The sequence below is a fragment of the Miscanthus floridulus genome, chromosome 9, assembly GCF_019320115.1.
Source record: "Miscanthus floridulus cultivar M001 chromosome 9, ASM1932011v1, whole genome shotgun sequence".
NCBI lineage: Eukaryota > Viridiplantae > Streptophyta > Magnoliopsida > Poales > Poaceae > Miscanthus > Miscanthus floridulus.
The window spans coordinates 2888510-2911973 of NC_089588.1; the positions used below are offsets into that span (position 1 = coordinate 2888510).

Genomic DNA, 23464 nt, shown 5'->3' on the forward strand with positions numbered 1-23464 from the left:
CGACGTGACCAACTGAAAGCGATTCAATAGACCATAGTAGGATTTCTTAATGACTAGGTCCTAAACCCCGCCAGCGAGTTCTACAATGACGTGAACGAAACATGGAAACCAAACCAGATGGAGTGAATTTGTTATCCCAAGGATATGATAGAATATACAATGCAAACTTTATTTGTAATATATATATATATATATATTATATGTATATAAAATAACGTATAATATATGTATATGCATGTAATATATACGTTAGTTTCATACTTTAGTTTGTACAAAATGTTCGAACATTATAAACGTGTAGAATACGTACATTATTAGCAGCGTAGAATACGTATTCGAAAACCTATTTGAAAACCAAAACGAATCATCAATTGAAAATAGAAACAAAAAAAGAAAAAAAATAAAACCTTTAGTCCCGGGACTAAAGGGCCGGCCCACGTGGCTAGGCTGGGAGGCCTGGTGGACCTTTAGTCCCGGGCACGAAACTGGGAGTAAAGGAGGGGCCCTTTAGTCCCGGATTCGTGCTCCCGGTTTCAAAACCGGGACTGAAGGGGGTTGAGAACCGGGAGTACAGCTCATTTCTCTACTAGTGTGATCAATACGGAGTCCGATTAATCTAAAAAAATAGGGAGTCCGATTTCATGACGTATTCGGTCGCGTCCTTCGTACCTCTCATATGTGACCCGAACTCATATGACTCATGCCCATACGAGTTAGAATAACTTTCGTCTAACGACAATACAGAGTGTGATTCCTATGCATAGGTCTCGTTGCAACGCATGGGCACGTTTGCTAGTATATAATCAATTGCTAAAATAATCAATACTATCATCTTAAAAGGCACTTTGAACACAAAATTATTGATGCGAGTTTTATACCCTAAATATACATATAACTTGATTAATAGTTGTCAAAGTTTATAATATTTTATTTTTCCTCTGATCTAATAGGCCTATCATTACTGGAAACCGGCAATTTGCCAAGTGCTTGCGGCACTCGGCAAAGCCCGAAATACACTCGGTAAAGGCTTTGCCGACTGCTGCACTTGGCAAAAATCAGTCGGCAAAGAACCCGTCGGCAAATGTTTCTTTGCCAAGTGCCACATATCGGGTACTCGGTAAAGCCTTTGCCGAGTGTCACGTCAGCGCTCGGCAAAAAAAACGACGTCAACTCTGACGGCCTCTTTGCCGAGTGCCACCTCAGCGGCACTCAGCAAAGAATTTTTTTCTTTTTTTTGAAAATTCTTTGCCGAGTGCCATACTCTTGCACTCGGCAAAGAAAATTTTTCTTTTTTTTAAAAAAAATCTTTGCCGAGTGCCATGGCTCTAGCACTCGCCAAAGCTGGGAAATTGGGTCTTTGCTTCCCAGCTTTGCCGAGTGCCATGGTCACGGCACTCGGCAAAGCCCTCTTTGCCGAGTGTGGCACTCGGCAAAGAGGGGGAAAATGCTATTTTTTGTTTTTTGCTTTCCATCAGCGCAAACAAAGAAATCACATATATATCAACACACAGCACATGATATATCACATACACATCCATATTCCATCACATACACATCCATAACCCATCACATACACATCCACCATCCATAATACATCACATACAAATCCATTGTCCTTAATCCATCATACATTTGCATCATCCATGACAATATCCATCACAATATATATATGTCTCTAGTAGTAGTCCAACATAAGGCTAAGTCTAACACAAGTCCATGCAACATGAAAAGAAACAAATAAACGGTACCTATTGCCAGCCTCCCCACCCGGAGTGTGAACTACCACCTTGAGGAGGGCTAGTTGTCCACCCGACCTATGGAGAAGGGCCACCTTGAGGAGTCGGGTTTGAACCCACCGACTGTTGCTGCACAAAGGAGAAGCGAATTCATGAGTATCTACAGGAGGGCCGCACAAGCTAAAGGAATAAACAACCATATATACTCACTGGAGTCCCTACAGGAGGAGGAGGAGCCACAACTGGAGCGAGCAGCGACTGGGGCACGACCACACCTGGCAAGGTCTGAAGGCTCGCCATGAAGCTGAACATGTCCTGCAGCCTTTGCGTCTCGGCCGTCCTTTGGGCTTGCACAGCCTCCATCTCCAGCCGATGGGCCTCCGCCTGGGCCGCCTGCTGGGCCTCCAACCTCCGTAAGTCGGCCTGCAACATTCCACCCGCAATGTTTAAACAATGCAAAGGCAAGGTAGATGTGTAAAAGCAATGAACGATGAATAAAACAGTACTAACCTGGAGTTCCGCCATCTGCTGCTGTGAGCTCTGCTACCGAGAGCGTATGGGGAGGGAGGAGCTCTGCTGCCGAGAGCGTATGGGGAGCGAGGAAAACACAAAGATGATTACAAGTAATGAGAATTGAGCGTTAGAATAAATAAATAAAGATAAAAACACAAAGAAGATTACCCATGTCCGGGCGTACGCGCTGAGGCTCCGGTTGCCTTGGTGGTGCGGAGCCCCACCCATCTATAGGCGATAGTCCCGACGGATGTTGTGCTTCTCCACCCACTCCTCTGAGAGCCACCTATCCATAATGGCCTCCTAGCAGAGGCGGTGCCTGGCGCACCAATTAGGACATTGCTGCATGCCATCAAGTTATTGATATGTCAGAAGATGAAATGAAGCCTACCTATTCTTCATGGAAGGAGTCAGTATTAATGTTTTGTACTTACCAAGAGGTACTACTCCTTGGTGAGCATCCTGGTCCTGGCATCGGCCTTCCTCACCACCTGACCAAGGACATCGGCGTTGTAGTTGATGATGCACTGGAGCCGCGTCTCGTGGTACAGGTCCGAGAGTCGGGACCTATAGACCTTGTCCTGCACTCGCGCTGCCCGGTCCTCAAACCCTTCATCGCACCTGAAGAAGTCCTGCATACAGACATCATGTATCGTTTCATTATTTCAAGAACGACCAATGAATGCGTAGTATTGACCAATTTAGTGTGATGAAGACTCACCCAGAACTTGGCCTTGATCCGTGCCGCAACGGTGCCGAACTCGCTATCCTCGGTGGCGTAGAAGTGGTCCCACGTCCAGGGCGGCGAAGTCACCGAGGCGTAGGTGACCATGCTAGGGTAGTGCTGCCGAATCAGAAGGCCTAGGGTGCCATTGATGTGCCAGCCCGTTCCGGACACAACTTCCCAGTTGCTGCAAGAGTCATTAAGAAGAATTGTTAGTCTCCAGTTTGATTTTCAACATGTCAAATGAAATAGTAGTGAAATAATACTTACTTGTCGCCACTGGGTCGAATCACCGGGCGCCGATGAAGTGGGATCGACCGTGCCGGGAGCTGCGAGGGCCCGCACAAGTAGACTCCCGACGAGGTAGAGCCAGAGGCAGTGCTAGTGGAACCCCCTGGTGTCGCTATCGCCGCGTCCCCGTGGTCCGATGAGTCAGAGGAAGTGCCACCCCCTCCTATGTGCAGGCCCACCGCCTGGTCGTCCTCGTCCACCGACGGGGTGGCAATCGGCTGCACCCTCATCCTCGGATGGCCGCTCCTCGTCCTCCTCGTCGGTGGCTCCGGCAAGGGGTCCTCCTCAACGTGGGGTGGTGAGCGCTCCCTCATGTAGAGGGAGTTGACCCCCCGACGGGCCTGCCTTCCGCCCGTCATTTTGTCGAGTGCCTGCAATTTCAAAGAGTAAACCAATTAGCACAGTTAAATTACAAGTACTTATAAAGAGATGCAAAATGAATGAAACATAATTGCAATAATAATAATAATAATAATATAGTATTACATGAATTAGAAATATTCTTCACGATCGGCAGTGGCTGGATCATAGGAGTCGTCATCACTATCAATATTGTCGAGTAAATCAGGCTCATCTCCATCGTTGTCATCATTGTCATCGCCTAACTGTAATCGCTCAAGCATTTGTAAGTCCTTAGCATTTTACACCTCTTCTCCGTCGTCCTGATCAATGTCATTGTCTACTTCCATGCCCATCAGCGAAAACATGTCTATGTCAAACCTCCCTTCTAGCCCCTCTGGTTGATAGAACTCCCGTGTGTTTGGGTCAAAGTTGTAATCCTCATCGTTTGGGACAGGCAGTTTACCGTGCGGCGATACCAACTGCACAAGGTACCAACCCATAAGATTGGGGTCTTTTTGGCACGCCCATGGGAGATAATAAACTTGCGTGGCCCGTTGAGCCACAATATAGACATCCTCTCCTTGATAGACAGAATCCTGTCGAATTTCGACTTGTCCAATCTCAGGGGCTGTTCTCGTGACATTAGGATCGAACCAATGGCATTTGAATACGACTTGATTAGGAGCTTTGCGACACTCAAAATTGAGCTCGTATATTTCTTCTACTATGCCGTAGTAGTCGCGCTCATCGGTGCCGGGCGTACGAACTTCGGTATTCGTGGTTTTCCGATTGGGCCGACTACGCTCGTAGTTTCTTGTGTGAAAGCGATAGCCATTCACATCATAAACGGTGAATGACTTGACCTTGTAGGTGAAGCCTTTGGCGAGCCCTTTCAACTCAGCATCCATTTCCGCATCCTTGCGGGCTTGCAAGGTGAGGCCGGATAGATCGTTACATTACTCGCTCGTAGGAGCAAAGTGGGATGTCAAAGATTGAACGAGGTAAATTGGACGGTACCTTCGTATCAAACTAGGATATGAAATCGGGCACACCATCTTTGAGAAGACTATCTTCTTCTTGAGGGGAAGGAGCCCTATTCCCTCTCCAGTATTTTTTCAGAAATTCCCTAAAAAAACAAGATATAAGGGGGTTTGATAGATGAAGGATAGTGACAAGGGCGTATGTAACAAGCTCATTGAGAACTTACTGCACATAAGGCTTCACTTCGTCAAGGTTCAACAACACATACAACCTGATAGTGCGCCACTCATCATGCCGCAAGGTCTTGGTGCCCGATGCGCTTGCCTTTCCGAGTTGCCCTTTGAAAAGGCTGAGGTTCGATGAACTCTCATCCGCGTTGTAACGAGGGGGACGATTGTGCACGCTAGGAAGGCCATCCTTATAGTATGCTGTTGTGAAGTTTGACACCTCCTCCAGAATGAATGCCTCTGCCATAGAAGCCTCAATTTTGACTTTATTTCTACACTTTTTCTGAAGAATCTTTAGACATCTCTCAATTGTATAGCACCAACGGGCCTGCACGGGCCCCCCCATTCGTGCCTCGTACGGTAGGTGCAAAATCAGATGCTGCATCGCCAGGAAGAAGCCGGGTGGGAAGATATTCTCCAACTTGCAGAGCAACACAGGTGCCACTTTCTCCAAGTCGTCAATCACACCCCGAGATAACTCCTTGGCACAAAGCTAGTGGAAGAAATAGCTCAACTCTGCCAGCACGCGCCACACATGCTCAGGGACGTATCCTCGGGTCATCGCAGAAAGGAGCCGCTCAATCCATATGTGGTAGCCGTGACTCTTCATCCCTAAGACTCGCATAGTGGACAAGTTCACTCCCCTACTCAAATTCGCCGCATGCCCATCAGGGAACATTAACGTCTGGATCCACTGTAGTACTTCCTTCCTTTGGTCCTTTTTCAAGACAAAATCGGTAGGAGTCCTCCATTTCTTGCCGGGCGCGGGAGGCTTCATCACTTGCTTTGGCCTATCGCACATCGTTGCTAGGTCCAGTCTAGCCTTAACGTTGTCCTTTGACTTATCAGGAATGTCCATGAGTGTTGCAAAAAGCGCCTCGGCGATATTCTTTTCTGTGTGCATTACATCAATATTGTGTGGAACAAGAAGGTCATTGAAATAGGGGAGCCTAGTCAAGCCCGATTTATGAGTCCACTGGTGTTCCTCACCATATCCAATAAAACCACCTTTCTCTTTATCATCTTTGAGAGCCTCTATCTCAGCACAGACCTTGGCACCGGTCATCATCTGAGGTGCAGGGTCGGTGACTTGAACCCCTTTCCTGAAGTTCTTGACGTCTCGTCTGAATGGATGGTCAAGAGGGAGGAATTGACGATGTTGGTCAAACAAAGAAAACTTGCCACCCCTCTTCAGCCAAGTGAACCTCACAGCTGTCTTGCATATTGGGCATGGGAACTTCCCGTGAACACACCACGCGCAGAATATGCCATACGCCAGGAAGTCATGCAGGGAGTAGTGGTACCACACATGCATTGTGAAGTTCTTCTTTGTAGCTCGGTCGTATGTCAGTACCCCCTTTTCCCAAGCAAGGATCAATTCATCAATGAGAGGCTCCATGAACAAACCCATCTTGTTCCCCGAGTGTCCAGAAATTATCAGTGACAAGAATATGTTCTTGGGTTGAAACATGATGCCAGGGGGGGGGAGATTGAGGGGGATCACGAACATGGGCCAACAAGTGTACGGGGCCACCAGCAATCCATAGGGGTTGAACCCATCTGTTGCCAGCGCTACACGTACATTCTGAGCCTCCTCAGCTTTACCATGATGTATGCCATCGAAATGGGTCCATGCATCGCCATCCAATGGGTGTACCATCTTGTCAGCATTGTATCTTTTGCCATGTTTGTGCCATGTCATCTATTTCGCGGACTCCTCTATCATGTACATCCGTTGGATCCTCGGTATGACAGGAAGGTACCATAGGACCTTCGCAGGGATACCAAGCTGTTCCTTCTTGCCATCACTAGTGTCGACCTCCAGATACCTAGAGGATTTGCACTTTCGACAGTGCCTTGCTTTCTCATGATCTTTCCTAAATAGGATGCAACCATTCGGACAAGCATGGATGTGCTCATACGGCATCTTAAGGGCACGAAGAAGTTTCTGTGACTCGTACAAGTTCTTCGGCAGAATGTGACCCTCCGGAAGCAGGTATCCAACAACTACCAACATACCATCGAAGTTGTCTCGACTCATGCTACACTGCGACTTGAACGCCATTAGGCGTCCAATGGCATCCAGTTGCGAAACCATTGTCTTTTCGTGAAGGGGCTTCTGTGCCGAAGACAACATATCGTAGTACGCCTTTGCGAATTCCTCTGGCTCGTCCTCTAATCCTTCACCGAACCATGCCTCCTGAAAGTCATCCATCCAGTCTGCTACCCCCGCATCTCCATCAAAAGCCTCAAGGCGTGGTCTCGCCACCTCCTCTCTAATACGATCGGCTTCACCATGGTGGATCCAGCAGGTATAGTTTGGCGTGAATCCATACTTGCAAAGATCTTCCCCCACGTTCTTCCTATTCTTTCTTACACGGTTGTCACATTTGCTGCTGGGACATGGCATCTGACTCGACCCTCTAGCAGCCTCGCCAAATGAATGCTCCAAGAAAGCATTAGTCTTAGTCATCCATTCTGGGGTCATACTTGCGTGGCCCGTGTACATCCAATCACGGTTCTCCATCCTCTGGCATATACATATGTAAGCGAGTAATATAACCAGCAATTGCATCTGCACGGCGTTCCTACCATCTAATAGGTGAGGATAGGTCCTAATCCCACCCGTGGATGCGTAGATGAGGTCAGTTTCAATGCTCCGCTCCTATCCGAGATAGAATTTCGGCAGCACCTCCCCGCTGTTCTCCTGATACACGTCCTGCAAGGGAGAGTGTGTATCCGGAGAACAACAGGGAGGTGATGCCGAAAGTCTATCTCGGACCGGAGCGAACCATGGAAACTAACCTCATCTACGCATCCGCGGGCTGTCCAAAATACGTGGACAATCTGAAAGAGATATGGTTGCAGATATGCAAAGATTTGCATACCTCCGACTGTATCTCTTTCGAACGGGAGACGCCTAACTGGGCTACGTGACCATATAAAACATGCATGCAAAGGAGGAGGGGGTTATACCTAGGGTGGCGGTGGAGTCAGGCTAGCGGGGCAGTGGCGTGTCGGTGCAGTGGCAAGGCGATGCGGTGTAGGCAGACCAGCAGCGCCGACGAAGACGATCGGGGTCGCCGAGTCCCTCCCACGGGTCCTTCTCCTACATAAAAGGCAATAGGTTAGAATCTATTGAAAATTTTGGTAGCACCTCCCCTGCATGGGGAGGTTTCCAAAACCTGCAAGAAACGTAGGCGCGATGGCCAACAACCACATATATACCAAACATAGGCACGAAGGCCAACAAACATATATATACCAAGACGAGCCATGTACTTTAGTTCTCTTTCCATGCAGATGAAAGTATCGAAGTAGTACAACAACAAGTACTACTACCACTACAATTACTACCAACACTAACACTACTACTATCACTACTTACTACTAACAATACTACTAACACTACTAACTACTAACTACTACTACTTACTAACTACTACCAACACTACTAAGTACTACTACTAACTACTACAGGTGTAGGGCATACCTTCGCGACGAGAATGGCAGCGACGACGGCGGGGACGACCGCAGCGGCGTGAGGGTCGACGGGCCTAGGCCGACACCTTCCTTCTCCTCTCCTTCTCCTTCTCTTCCTCTCTTCTCCCCTCCTCCTCTCTTCTCCCCTTCTCTCTTCTCCCCTGCCTCCTCCTCCTCTCTTCTGCAGTGGCGCGGTGGCCAGGGCGGGGAGGCACGGTGGCCGGGGCGGAGGGTGCAGGGGCCCGCGCGGGGAGGCGCGGTGGCCGGGGCAGGGAGGCGCGGTGGCTGGGGCAGGGAGGCACGGTGGCCGGGACGGGCGCCGCGGTGCGGCTGCGACGGCTGAGGGAGAGAGAGGTGAGAGGGAGAGAGAAATGAGAGAGAGAGAGACAGAGAGCGCGCCGGCCACGTGCTTTGTGAGCATCGCACGTGACAACGTGCTCGAAACTTTTTCAATTTTTTCCACGGCATGCGCATACGATACGGCGACAACTCGACAAGTTTCATGATTTTTGGAATTCGTTCGCATTTTATACAATTAAAAAACCACTCCCACGCAAGTTGGCGGCGTTGCCCCGTGAGCACGTTGATCGAAATTTCGAGACAGTTCCTGGATTTAGCCTAAATTTACACTAAGAAACAAGGATAACATTTTTTGAACGAATGTAATCCATTATTCGATGCACCTGCAGTTCAAACTTACATTTTCTGGAAAAATTCAACAAAACAAAATAAACTATAGAAATATGCCAAAAGACAATGAAAATGTCCCAAATTTAAATATGTTGTTTATGGTAGTGTACTAAAGCTTCAAAAAAAATTGGTGGCAAAAAACAAAAAAAAATTTTATTTTGCCGAGTGCCAAGTTTTGGCACTCGGCAAAATAAATTCTTTGCCGAGTGCCAAACGGGGGACACTCGGCAAAGAGGACGCCGCTGGATGCCGTTAAGCCCTACCAATCTTTGCCGAGTGTCTGCCTTTGCCGAGTGCAGGTCTTTGCCGAGTGCCAGACACTCGGTAAACTCTTTGCCGAGTGTCATATTTTGCCGAGTGCGGCGCTCGGCAAAGCAGGTCTTTGCCGAGTGTCCGAAATTTGACACTCGATAAAGATTTTTGCACTCGGCAAATCACGTGTTTCCGTAGTGTACTAGCTAGCTTACACCATTTCAAATTGGCCGGTACTACTTTTTCCCCGCCGTAGATAATAACTAGCTAGTTGACACCGTTCTGCAGTGGATTCTATTTGGAATCTTTCAATTTTTCTAAAATACTTTTGTATTAAAATTACAAAAGGTATGCATTTGTATCCTTTCATTTTAAAAAATAATACCGTTTCATCTCCTGAACTTTCAAAATTCGTACACTCACAAGATGATTTTATCTTTGTAGAAGAAAACTAAGACTTTGTTAAGAGACATTTTGTAGATAAACGACTTTTAAAAGTCATCTGCCCCCTAATAAACAAAATTCCAACGCCACACATCTTTCTTGAGTTCTTTTTTCGAGAATTGAGGGACCTAGGGCATCTGAAAGTTTTACAGTTTTCCAAATAGATGTTAGAAGTCAAGAACGACTCACTTTGCTTGTATTTGTTACCATAACTGCTATTTTGAAATAAAAATTCTTTTGGAATGCTATATTTGAGTTTTCAAGAATTAACTTGAGCATGTATGCTAGAATATTATATAAGATAAAATACTACTTTAGGTAGCAGCGCGTGTGTTAGACGAAGATGGTATCAACTGATGATTACTGGTTGGCCTTTTGTTAAATTTAGGTCATGGTTATGGTGATGAAAAGGACAACATCTATCTTTCCCCTACCATGGCTGCCAGATTGCAAACTAGCAACCTGCAGTGATGGACCGATAGTGAATATCAGTTCGTAGTAGTTAGGTACTTTGTTATCTCTGGATATTTTATTACATATTCAGTTCTCTGACGTCCAATCTAGAACTCCATACGCAATATGTTATGTTTGTCTTTTGATTCCTGCTAAAGGGCCATTCTATCCATTTCCTCTGTTTTCCACTGCACAACCATCTTATGATATGAGTGACCTCACTCTTTTGCAGCTCCTGGCAACGCATAATGTTAAGAATTCAATGCTCTTTTGCAGCTCCTGGCAACGCATAATGTGAAGAATTCAATGTCATCATGTTGTCATTCAAATACAAATGTGTGCGGTTTGCTTGAAGGCAATATGTTGGTGAAGTATAGTTTGGATCTGGAATGTGGATCTAAGAACATCAATGCCATTCAAATACATATGTGAATAATTTAACATGTCAGCCTGTTGTGTCATATTCTTTCAAAAGCACTGGTGCCTTGTGATGAGTAAGCTTTGACATAAGTTAATTGGGAAGTTATAAATTAACAGAATAGTAGATAGATTTTACCATTTTGGGATAGAGATAGAGGGTGCATTGGAAAAAGAAAAAAAGGTGCATTGAAAGAAGATAAATGTGCATTGAGAAGTGAGAATAACAACTATTTTAGGACAACTGAATACTATAAGATCAAGCATTTTGGAATAGAGGGAGTATGTCGTTTTGACTTTTATAGATACATATTTTTTTTTTGCCATGTACCTAGATATATGCTATGTTTAGATACATAATAAAAATATGTATCTGAAAAAGCCAAAACAAACTATTATTTGAACGAAGGAGTACATCATAACATGCAGTGATTACTTTCTATGTTCATAGTATATGAATTCCTAACATTTGCAGGACAAGTCTATTACTTCTTCCAATATGCAAAAAAGGGTTGCCCTAGGTTGAAGATTAAGGGCCATTGAATTGGTTTCCAATGTGCAGAAAGAAGAAAAAGAAAAGCCCAAGCATGTATGTCATTTCAAATGCAAACATGCATGTCAAATACTCCCTCCTCTAAAGAACAAAAATGTCTTATAATTTAGAATGCATAGATTACGTACTTTCTATATTCATAGTATATGAATTCCTAACATTTTTAGGACAAGTCTATTACTTCTTCCGATATGCAAAAAAAGGTTGCCCTAGGTTGAAGATAGCCAGAAGTCTTACAATATATATATTTTATGGATTTTTGTAATCCGATTCTGGCTATAACCTCTTCCTAGGGCACGGTTCAACCACGACCGTATTGCGTGCGCTTGCACGTCCACGTCGTGGCCTGATTAGTCTTTGAGCTGGGCTATATTTCTCTTGCTCCCCGTACGGCACTAACTGAACCGGACAGCTCTGGAATCAGGAGCGACGGCCCGGCAAGTCACAAATCCTTTTCTAACTCGTGGGCCGGTCGATTGGAATCCAGCGGGCCGCATGTATATGTTGGAGTTTGTATGGGCCTGGGCCATGAGCCCAACAACTCACTCCCCCTCTCCTCGGGCCGCGGCGCCCAACGCCACGATGCGGCACCCCCTCCACTCTCGCCGCCGCCGCGGGCGGCGGCATCCCCACCGGCCACCACCACCACCACCTTCCCTTCCTTCGCCCCCTCCCGGGTCTCCTCCGACGCCGACCTCCGCAAGTACGCAGGCAGCGCGCTGCTGCTCCTCGACTGCGGCGCCGCGACCTACTACTCCTTTCCGTTCCCTGCCGACGCGCTGCACAAGAAGTCCCGTTCCGGTACGCGCCGCTGCCGGAGGACCTGCACGCCGTATCCAACTGGAGGCCTGGAGCGGCACCACGAGGTCTATGCCCGCGTCCATCCTCCAGTCATTTTCGCTCTCGGTACTCGAGGGCGCGCTCGCCGCCGCGAGCGAAGTAAAGCTCAGGCCGGCGTCGCGCTCATAGACAACGTGCTTGACGTTGATGCACAGAAGAAGACCGTCACGGTGTAGGCAGGGATACGTGTTGCGGAGCTCGTCGACGCGCTCAAGGAACACGGACTCAGGCTGCAGAACTTTGCGTCCATTCGGGAGCAGCAGGTCGGAGGATTCATTCATTCAGGTCTGTTGCAAAGAAATATCCACCTTTTAAATTTCTTATTCCAAGCTCCGAGGATATGTTTATCTTTGTGCCCTAAATTAAGAACGCTAACAAATTGAAACTAGAACAAGTAGGCGATTTCTCTGATGTTGGATTTACCACTCAGTGAAATGTGTGAAATTGTCTAGAGATAGCCTGTTGATGGGTTTGAAATGTGTGTTTCAGAATCTGATGGTCCTTTTACCAGTAGATAAGTAGTTTCATAGGGTCCTTCTGTACTGAGAAAGCTCTTCTCATCATCCTAATTCCTGAGAACTTCAATTGTAGCCGGTCCCAGTATTCCTTCACAAATTGTACAATTGTGACTTACTTACCGAGTTCAGGCCTATTCATGATTCAACACAGGTTGGTGCACATGGCACTGGTGCAAGCTTGCCTCCGGTTGATGAGCAAGTCATTAGCATGAAACTGGTTACCCCTGCCAAAGGGACAATAGAATTATCAAGGGAGAAGAATCCTGATTTGATCTATCTTGCTTGCTGCGGACTTGGTGGCCTAGGTGTCATCGCAGAAGTTACTCTTCAAAGTGTAGAAAGACAAAGACCTCAGCTTGTGGAACATACATTCATTTCAAATGCAGATGAGGTAAAAAAACCCACAAGTAATGTCTCGTGGTGTCAATCATTACGCAGCTATATTATTATTTTCCCTATGCAGTTGTAATATCCTCAGACTTCTTCCTTTCTCCCCTTATGCAGGAAGTGGCTCTCCGAAAACAAACATATTAAGTACTTGTGGATTCCATATATGGACACAGTTGTTGTTGTCCAATGCAATCCTCACTCAAAGTGGAGAACCCCAAAATTGACACCAAAATAAGGAAAGGATGAAGCTTTACAGCATGTTTGGGACCTTTATTGTGAGTCACTGGAAAAATATAGGTATGTACACTTGTTATGGTTTGATACCCCAAATTTGAATGCTTGTGGTGTTCTCTTTGTAAATGTTCGGGGCAATATTTGTCTGTTGAGTTTTGGCGAAAAACACTTCCTCAAAATATTAGCAAAAAAACTGGAAGCTTTTACTAAGAATTAATTTTACAAAACTACAGATATTCATGCCAAAGCTATTAAGGAGCCATAACACCCGAGACCAGTTTCAAAAACCTATAACATTCTCCATTCACCCGCATGTCAGGCACACAAAGCCATGTGTGGGTCCACACACATAACTTGTGTGGCTGTCTGGCTGACATGTGGGTCTAGTAAAATGTTGAACGTCTGTGAAATTGCTATCAGGTAGTTCCTTGATACTTGGGCACAAATAGTTGTTTTATTGAACTAACTCATTATAGCTTGAGCAGTAGCACACTAGCACATGTATATCAAGCCGATACTGCTCGTGTTCACTTGCTCGTAAACGATCGTAAATTTCCAGCCAGGAACAGTGTTTTTCTCTCACACCAAACCAGCTAGCAGTAAATAATCCACGATACGATACGGCCTCCCGAACAGGCTGACTATTGTGAGATTTTGATTTTGGTGAGCAGATGCTACTATAGTACTTCTTGAGTCACGAGTACCTCAGTTATGGCATGAAAACTATGAAGACCAAAGGCTTATGTACTATTAAGGATACTTAAGCACAAATATTTTTTTTCCCTTCATGATGCTAAATTTTTTTAGCAATGCACTATCAAGGATATCTTATATAACATACAACTTTCCTTAAAGCTAACACTAGTAGAATAGAAGGAGAATACCTAGAAGGTTATATTTGCAAGGAAGCTAATTTAAGCCAAACGAAACATCAATCCAGCATGGCTTTTTCCACAAACAAGCCAGACTTAGAGATAATACAAACCAACTACTCAAATTACAACAGTGCTTCAGAAAATATTATAATAAGTTATATCTGGAAGCCTATCCAAAATTCCAAAAAGTATGTACAGTTTGTGACTTACCGCCTGTGACCGGAAGGTCCCGGGTTCGAGGCGTGGTCTCCTCGCATTGCACAGGCGAGGGTAAGGCTTGCCACTAACACCCTTCCCCAGACCTCGCACAGTGCGGGAGCTCTCTGCACTGGGTACACCCTCTTGTTTGGCAGGGCTCCTCTTCGGCTCCGGCTCCGGCTCCTCCAGAGGAGCCCTGCCAAACGTTTTCTTGGAGGAGCCGTTTTTCAGTAAAAAACAGAGGAGCCGGAGCCGTTTTGGAGGAGCCACAATTTGTGGCTCCTCCAAAACGGCTCCGGCTCCTCCGGAGGAGCCCCTCGGGAGGAGCCGTGCCAAACAAGCCCTTAGTTTGTGACTTATCCTTTTATGCTCATGTCCACAGGTTTTACAAATCTTCTATAGAGAAGCACCAGATCACTCGTTCCACTAGCTCATCCATTACTCCTTTCAGCCATTTCGCGACACCTATGGACACTACGACAAGAACAACAATGTATACAGAAACTCCTATCACTAATGCCAGGATGTAAGCAGAGGTCCTCACTCTCCTGCAGCTTCCGGCAGCATACGCACCCATGAGGCCAAACAAGTTCAGTATCATGGCGGTGTGCAACGCCAAGATGGCCTGCTTTGCTCTGCATACTCGCTTGATTAGAAGTAAGACCATAATCACAAGAGACGCCATGAAGGAAGTTGCATTGCAGTAGAAGAAAGCCTTGTAACGATCTGGATGGCTGCTCCGAAGGACCGGGTCACCGGCTACGTGACCAGTTTGGCCATCATCCCAGAGGCCACCGGGTGGGTTCATGGCGGCTTCGTAGGTGACAGTCGCTGCAAGTGCTGCGAGGAGCAACAAGTATTTGGGCAGCTTTTCATACCAGAGATCTCGTGGCCCTCCATTGTTGGCAGCTCTATGCGGCAATATGAAGCCAACTTCTCCCTCCGTTATGTCGAAGAAGGTCAGGAGTCTCTGCAAGAGACCCTGAACTGACTCTGACACAACCAGAACAACTTGGAGCGTGATGCAGACTAGAACTGCAAAGACCAGGATGAGGACATATATGGATGTGGATACCTTCCTGGAGCTCCCAGCAGCGAATGCACCCATGAGCCCAACCAGGTCAAGGATCACGCACATGCTGAGCGCGTGTGACTGTATTCCTGTCGCCGAAAGCTTTCTGTTCACCAGCAACATGATGATGGCCAGAGATGAGACGAAGGCAGTTGCATTGCAGTAAAAGAAAGCCATGTAGCGACGTCGGTAGTTGTCATTCAACACTGGGTTGCCAACGACATGGCCTGTCTTATTCTCTTGCCAGAAGTCGCCAGGTGGATTCAAGCCTGCCTGGTAGGTGAGGCTGGCTGCAAGAATGGCAAGGAGCAGCAGAAGCTTGCGCCTCTTCTCCAGTTTCCACTTCACGTTCTCGTCTTCCTCTGCCGGCAGCTCAAACAACTTCTTGAGCCATCTGGGCACAGATTCCTCCAGCTTGTCCCTCACATTTTTCCTCCATGTCGCAATATTTGGGAAGACTTCTAACATGAACACCATAACATGGATGCCAACGTACATGAACACTGGAATGACAAGCACGGAGACATACACGGATTTGGACACTTGCCTGCAACTTCCGGCAGCATAGGCGCCAATCAGCCCAAGAAGGTCCATGATCATGGAGACCTGCAATGCACAGTACTTGATTCCTTGGGTGCTGAATATGTTGCTGAGGAGGAGGATAAGTATAACCAACGACGCGACAAAGGCTGTGGCATTGCAGTAGAAGAAAACCAGATATCTCCGTGGATACGTGTTGTGAAGCACTGGATCACCGGCTAGATAGTGATGCACACCATCAGCAGCCTTTGCTTGCCAGAAGCCACCTGGCGGGTTCAGCCCCGCTTGGTATGTGACGCTCGCAGCAAGGATTCCGAGCAGAAGCAGGTACATGCGGGACTTCTGGAGAAGCTGGTCAGCCTCGGCGGTTTCCTGTGGATCATGCACTGCACGAACCCGGGGATCCTGTGACTTGATCTGGTCCAGTTTCAGATACCTTTGCAGCGTGTCTTGGACGTTATGGACCCAGTTCTCCACAGGCTTGCAGAAGAACACCAGAACCTGAAGGCTGATGTACGACAGAACAGCAACCACCAGGGCAACGACATAGATGGATGTCTTGACGCTTCTGCTGCTCCCCACGGCGAACGCACCGGTGAGCCCTATCAAGGCCGCACCCGTGCACACCCAGAGGGCACATGAGCGGAACCCGTGATGAGTCACGGTCCGGCTCATGAGCAGCATGATGACCACCAGAGATGCCACGAACGCCGTGGTGTTGAAGTAGAAGAACCCCATGAAGCGGTCCGGGTGGTGACCGCGGAGCATGGGGTCCCCGGCGAGGTGGTCGTCGTCCTGGCTGTCCGACAGGAACCCGCCCGGCGTGCTCAGCCCGGCCTGGTACGTCACTGTCGCGACGAGGGTCGCGAAGATGAGGAGGTACTTGCGCGAACGCTCCACGGTCCCGCGCTCTTCGTCCGGCATCGCGTCGTCCACGCCGGTGCCACGCCTTCTCAGGGTGCACAGCGCGAAGAGCAGGATGTGGGCGCAGACGTAGGAGGAGACCAAGGCCACGAGGGCGACGACGTACACGGACATGGCCAGCTCCCTGCAACTGCCAGCGGCGTAAGCGCCCATGAGACCGAGCTGGTTGAGGATCATGGCGGCCTGGAGCGCGCGTAGCCACCCGCGGTGGCGGCTGAGGGATTGCATGAGGAGGAGGTTGATTGTGACGATGGAGGCCACGAAGGCGGTGGCGTTGAAGTAGAAGAAGGTCTCGTAGCGGCGGGCATAGGTGACCTGGAGCACCGGGTCGCCGGCAAGGCGTGTGCCAGTGCTGGAGCTGTCATTGTCGGACCAGACCCCGCCCGGCGGGCTCAGCCCCGCCGAGTAGGTGACGCTGGCCGCCAGCGTGGCCTGCAGCAGCACGTACTTGCGCAGCTCCCAGAGGAAGCAGGCGTCCCTCGCCGTGGTGACCATTCCGGGAGGAGGAGGAGCGGCCGGCGCCGGAGCAGCTGGCCGGTTGGGGTCAACGTCAACGAGCTCAGTCTCTCCGCGTCTGGAGCTCGGGGACTGCGGCATGTTTTCTTGGAAATTAAAGCTCCGATGAGCACGTCAGTGGAAAGCGGCGGTGATTTAAGCATTGAGCTGCACCGCGTGGAGGACCGGTGACCGCGTCGGGATCGCGTCGTCGCGTGGTAGATTCCAAGAAAAAGTAGTAGTTTGAGCTGAGGACGCTTACAAATTTCTTGGACATCCGCATCCCAGTGCTATGTTGTTTCTTTGTTCATCTATAAGATGTAACTATCTCGGATCTTTCGCTGCATTTGCATATTCTTTTGTCCAGATCGTATGTAAAATGAAAGCAATTCTGTTTCCTATTAGTGGGAGGAAACTTTCTTTTTCGGAGTTTCCATGGCCTCTGCCACTGGTGGTCCAAATAATATCCCTTTCGTTAGACTGAACGAAATGAACAGTGAATGCTACTACGTTACAAGTGCAGACGCTGGGTGTAGTGTAGCGCCCGTACCTGCGCGGTCGGGGTCAGCATCAACAGTGGCTATCCGGGAACTTGCCCGGCTACGTACGGGAGTACTTTTTCTTGGTAACTCGGAGCACTTTCGGTGACAAAAATGGTGGTGCTTTCATGGCGATACGCCGAGTGGAAAAATTGTACAGTCATTCCTGGAAAACAAAATTTTATGATTTTTCAAGCTAAAACAAAATTTCTATGAATTTTCTAAGAGTAAGCCAAAATTTATGATTTTTAATTGCATTATTTTTTCATGTAAAAATATTTGGATACTTTTTTGAATTTTTTACTAATTTTTTGGAATTTTTTTTAAAAATATACTTCTAGTCCGATTTACCTCCCTGAACTTTTAACTAGTCCGATTTACCTCTCTGAACTTTTAACCATTCCGATTTACCTTCCTCTGATGTGGCACCACGTCAGTAAAACCATCATCCAAAACCGGCTAGGGTGCAAAAACAAACGGTTTTGAAAAGAGTTAAACAACTGGTTTTATTGATCAGGGAGGTAAATCGGACCACCCCAAGAGTTGGTTGGGGTGGGGCGTGGGGGTGTGGGGCATCCTTTTCTAACTCATGGGCCTGTTGATAGGAATCCAGCGGGTCATATGGGCTATGAGCCCAACAACTCACCCCACCTTGCCGCCGCGCCAACGGCACGCACGATACATCCTCTCCCGCCGCCGCCGCCTCCCTAGCGGCGGTATACCCACCGTCCACCACCTCCACCTCCTCCGCTCCCTCCCCGGTATCCTCGGCTGCGGCGCGGCAACCTACTACTCCTTCCCGTTGCCCGGCGATGCGCTGCACAAGGAGACCGTCCTGTTTCGGTACGCGCCGCTGCCAGAGGACCTCCACGGCACCCACGAAGTCCACGCCTGCGTCCTGCTCCAGACGGACTCGCTCCCGCATCCCGGCCCTCGTCGGCGCGCTCGCCGCCGCGCAAGGAGCAGCGCAAGCTCAGGCCGCTCGGGTCCCCCAACGGGATCGCGCTCACTTGGCCGAGATGGTCGGCCTCCAGCTCATGGACAAGGTGGTCGACGTTGATGCTAAGAGGAAGACCGTCACCAGTGCAGGCAGCGATACGTGTCTCGAGCTCAAGGAACATAGCCTCACACTGCAGAACTTCGAGTCCATCCATTCAGGAGAAGCAGGAACATGGTATTTGTTCATTCAGGTCTGTTGCAAAAAAGTATCAACCTTGTTTTCTTATTTAAAGTTCCAAGGAACATTGTTTGCTGGATGGAATCGAGTTTTCAGGCGCCAGTAGTAAAGGAGTTGTGAAGAAATTCATTACAGCAATGGCCTCTAGAAGACAATAGGCTAGATTTGGATGCCTACCTAATGTTCAAAAGATATATTTGCGAAGATAATTACATACATGGCTACAACCTTCACACACCTGTGAGGCTGTGACTTCCCTATGCAGTTGTAACATCCTCAAATTTCTTCCTTTCTCCCCTTGTGCAGGAAGTGGATCTCTGAAAACAAACATATTAAGTACTTGTGGATTCCATATACTGCTGACACAGTGTCCAATTCAATCCTCCCTCAAAGTGGAGAACCCCTAAATTGACATCAAAATATGGAAATGGTGAAGCTTTACAGCATGTTCAGGACCTATATTGTGAGTCACTGAGAAATATAGGTAAGCATACTTTTTATGGTTTGATGATACCCCCAAATTTGAATGCTTACTATGGTCTTCTCTATGCAAATGTGTCTTTACTTTCTGTTCTCTTACTGGATAATCTCCGAAATTTCCTCTTGCTTAGAAATTGAACTGACATTATGAAAATAACTGTATTCTTGAAAGTGCTGTATCCATTTTGGATTAAGTTTGTCCCTACACCATTTCTGTCTGAGTCTGTCCTCTCCTTCCCTAGATGTTCTTCCATTTATTGAACCTAATGCTGAAATAAGAGGTGGTTTCAGTTGAGAGACTTGTATTTACCTCATGAGTGATACAATTAGTATTGTTATGCTTATGCTGATAGTAACATGTGCAGTAGCATCTGCTAGCCATTTTCAGCTGAAAAGATGGTAGTTTGTGGGTGCACCTGCTAGTTTGTTCTTCTCTTAGGACTTTACTTGCTTAATTACTCTCAGAGGAAGATTTTTATTTCTATGTAAGACATTTGATGGATGTTTTATGAGTTTCTGTGATTGAAATTAAGAAAGGATGTTTTCCTTGCCCTTTCACTAGACAAAACGGCGATGAAGTGTAAATTGGGGCTTTTGTGGCTGCTACTTAGGTGCTGTTTGGTTCGATCATTTATGGACGTGAACCGATCACAATGTGAAGTTGTGAACTGATGGCGATACTTTATGTTTGTTTCACCACCAACAGGATCCTATAGCAGGGTAATCAATCCCACGCTTCAGTATGTCGCTTACGTCCGAATCGATCGGCAAACCATTCCACTCCCACCCGACTTGTTACCATGGTCGAACCAAACAAAATACGTAATCAACAATTTCTTTCCCATTCCAGCGGCAGAAAGGTTCCATTTCCGTTGACATTACCTTTATGCAACCGAAAAGCACGTTAGTTAAATTAGTATACAAATATAGAACCTTCAAGCATTCAGTTCCTTTACTTTTACAGACCGTGCAGCCAGACGGACCTCAGCTACTTAGATCCCACAAATTCTCTGCAGCTATAAAATGTGTGATCAAATGCAGTCATAACCAAAAGGTGAGAGTCACTGAGTGCTGCAGCACATATGAAATGTTCTAAAGATGACTTCGTTGACAGGAAAACAATTAGAGAGTGAATTTTATTTTGCATGGATAATACAAAATAATATAACGATCTTATTTTAAAGAGCTTGTATAGTTGAAATCCAACATCAGCCAAACAAAATGTCTCTAGCAATCGAACATCAACCTAATTTGATGGGACCTATTTCATTCATCCTAATGTTTTAGTTAATTGGTTGGCTGGTGCGTGGCACCCCATTATCAATCCTGTGTGTTGTTGGGACTTGAAACCATTTTATGGTGATTTTTCTGTGTCCTCAAGGAATCATCAAGGCTGCTTTTGCAACTCCATATGTTTATCCTCCTTTGTATACCTTCTGCAGTGTCTCTGAATGGACTTCTTTATAATTTTTGTAAATTCCTTCAGTCACAACTTTGTATTGGGTACCTATTCAGAGTTTTCTGGTGGAGTTCTATGAATTTCAGTAACGTTGTTCTGAATGTTTCAGAAATTTGGCATGCTTTGAACTTGCTTGTGTCTCTTCTCTTCTTACTGCCAGTATTGTTTGAAAATGACTCACATTTTACATTTTAATCTAGAATCACATCCAGGCAAAGAATCTGAAGATGTATCATTTATTTGGGGAAAGCAGGATGCATTTGTCATCACAAAGAATCATTGTTATGGAAACATATATTGGAGGATGGACCACATTGGAATACTAAGATGTTCGTAAACACACTTTCATAATAACATTTTGCATCTAATCTGAAATATGGTAAGATTATTCAGGTCAGCATATTCAGAAGACTTTTGCAAAGACTTTTCAGTTGTATGAATGTTCAGAGCATTTAGAACTCTGGATAATCAGTGTGTATCAATATTCGGTGCTGTGTTTAAACTTGAAAGTGTTAGTTTCATAATGATTATTAAGTCCTTTGTAACAAAGGTCACTGTGCTGTGCTGTGTTGAACAAAGGTCGGATGAACAGAAAATCTCACTATTTGCATGAATGATGAAGTAAAAAAAGGATGGTCGCAATATAACTAAAGTGAGAATATATATTGTGAAATTGCATTAAATTATTTTCCAAAATACAAAAAAGGGGTTGCCCTAGTATGATGAAGTTGGCCAGAATTTTACAATATATATTCTTCATGAATCATGAATTTTGTAATTCAATTCTGACCGCTACTTCAATTTCATTTCTAGGGCAAAGTCCAAAGGCGACTGTGGCGTTTGCACGTCCACAGCATTGCCTGCTTACTGTTTAAACTGGGCCGTATTTCTCTTGATCCGCTGTGCGGCGTTAACCAAACCAAACAACGCAGGAATTACCAGCAACGGTCCGGCAAGCCACAAATCCTTTTCTAACTCATGGGCCTGTTGACTGGATCATATGGGCCATGAGCCCAATCACCCCACCTTGCCGCCGCGCCCAACGGCACGCACGATGCGGTACATCCTCTCCCGCCGCGGCCGCCTCCCTAGCGGCGGTATACCCACTGTCCACCACCTCAACATCCTCCGCCCCCTCCCCGGTGTCCTCGGCTTCAGCGCGGCGACCTACTACTCCTTCCCGTTGCCCGGCGATGCGCTGCACAAGGAGGCCGTCCTGTTCCGGTACGCGCCGCTGCCGGAGGACCTCCACGGCACCCACGAGGTCCACGCCTGCGTCCTGCTCCAGACGGACTCGCTCCCGCATCCCGGCCCTAGTCGCCGTGCACAAGGAGCGGTGCAATCTCAGGCCGCTCGGGTCCCACAACGGATCGCACTCACTTGGCCGAGATGGTCGGCCTCCAGCTCATGGACAAGGTGCTCGACGTTGATGCTAAGAGGAAGACCGTCACCAGTGCAGGCAGCGATACGTGTCTCGGAGCTCAAGGAACATGGCCTCACGCTGCAGAACTTCGAGTCCATCCATTCAGGAGAAGCAGGACATGGGGTTCGTTCATTCAGTCTGTTGCAAAGGAGTGTATCAACCTTCTTGTTTTCTTATTTAAAGTTCCAAGGAACATGGTTTGCTGGATGGAATCAAGTTTTCAGGCGCTAGTAGTAAAGGAGCTGTGAAGAAATGCCACAATCGATCAGTCAAATTATCTGTCTCTAAAAGATAATGGGCTAGATTTGGATGCCTACCTAATGTGTAGGAAGTGGATTTCCGAAAACAAACATATTAAGTACTTGTGGATTCCATATACTGACACAGTTGTTGTCCCATGCAATCCTCCCTCAAAGTGAAGAACCCCAAAATTGACATCAAAATATGGAAAGGGTGAAGCTTTACAGCATGTTTGGGACCTTTATTGTGAGTCTCTGAAAAATGTAGGTAGGCACACTTTTTATGCATGGTTCGATGATACCCCCAAATTCAAATGCTTACTATGTCTTCTCTATGCAAATCTGTCTTTACTTTCTGTTCTCTTACTGGATAATCTCTGAAATTTTCTCTTGCTTAGAAATTGAACTGTTATTACGAAAATAACTGTATTCTTGAAACTGCTATATCCATTTTGGATTAAGTTTGTCCCTGCACCAGTTCACTCTGAGTCTGTCCACTCCTTCCCTAGATGTTCTTCCATTTATAGAACCTAATGCAGAAATAAGAGGTGGTTCCAGTTGAGAGAGTTGTATTTATCTCATGAGTGATACAATTAGTATTGTTATGTGTATGCTGATAGTAACATGTGCCGTAGCATCTGCTAGCCATTATCAGCTGAAAAGATGGTAGTTTGTGGGTGCACCTGCTAGTTTGTTCTTCTCTTAGGACTTTACATGCTTAAATCTTAATTACTCTAAGAGGAAGATTTTTATTTCTATATAAGACTTTTGATGGTTGTTTTACGAGTTTCTGTTATTGAAATTAGGAAAGGATGTTTTCCTTGCCCTTTCACTAGACAAAACGGTAATGAAGTGTAAATTGGGGCTTTTGTGGCTGCTACTTAGGGCTTGTTCGGCTGGCTTGTTTGCTGGCTGGGGCTGGATTCCCCACTCACACGGACACTGTTTATATGAA

The 23464-nt window shown here is 46.8% G+C and overlaps 1 protein-coding gene, 1 long non-coding RNA gene and 1 pseudogene across 2 annotated transcripts; 2 read left to right on the forward strand and 1 right to left on the reverse strand.

Annotated features, from left to right (window-relative positions):
• The first annotated feature begins 11688 nt into the window (after positions 1-11688).
• On the forward strand, positions 11689-12464 carry LOC136479059 (L-galactono-1,4-lactone dehydrogenase 2, mitochondrial-like; annotated as a pseudogene).
• Positions 12465-14546: 2082 nt separating this feature from the next.
• Positions 14547-17612, reverse strand: LOC136483284 (uncharacterized). Its single transcript, XM_066480293.1, has one exon. The coding sequence runs from the start codon at positions 17292-17294 to the stop codon at positions 14547-14549; it is 2748 nt and encodes a 915-aa protein (XP_066336390.1). The 5' UTR covers positions 17295-17612.
• Positions 17613-18360: 748 nt separating this feature from the next.
• Positions 18361-21415, forward strand: LOC136483285 (uncharacterized). The gene is made up of 3 exons (XR_010765397.1): positions 18361-18921; positions 19215-19392; positions 21048-21415. It is a non-coding gene; the product is annotated as an uncharacterized lncRNA (long non-coding RNA).
• Positions 21416-23464: the final 2049 nt, after the last annotated feature.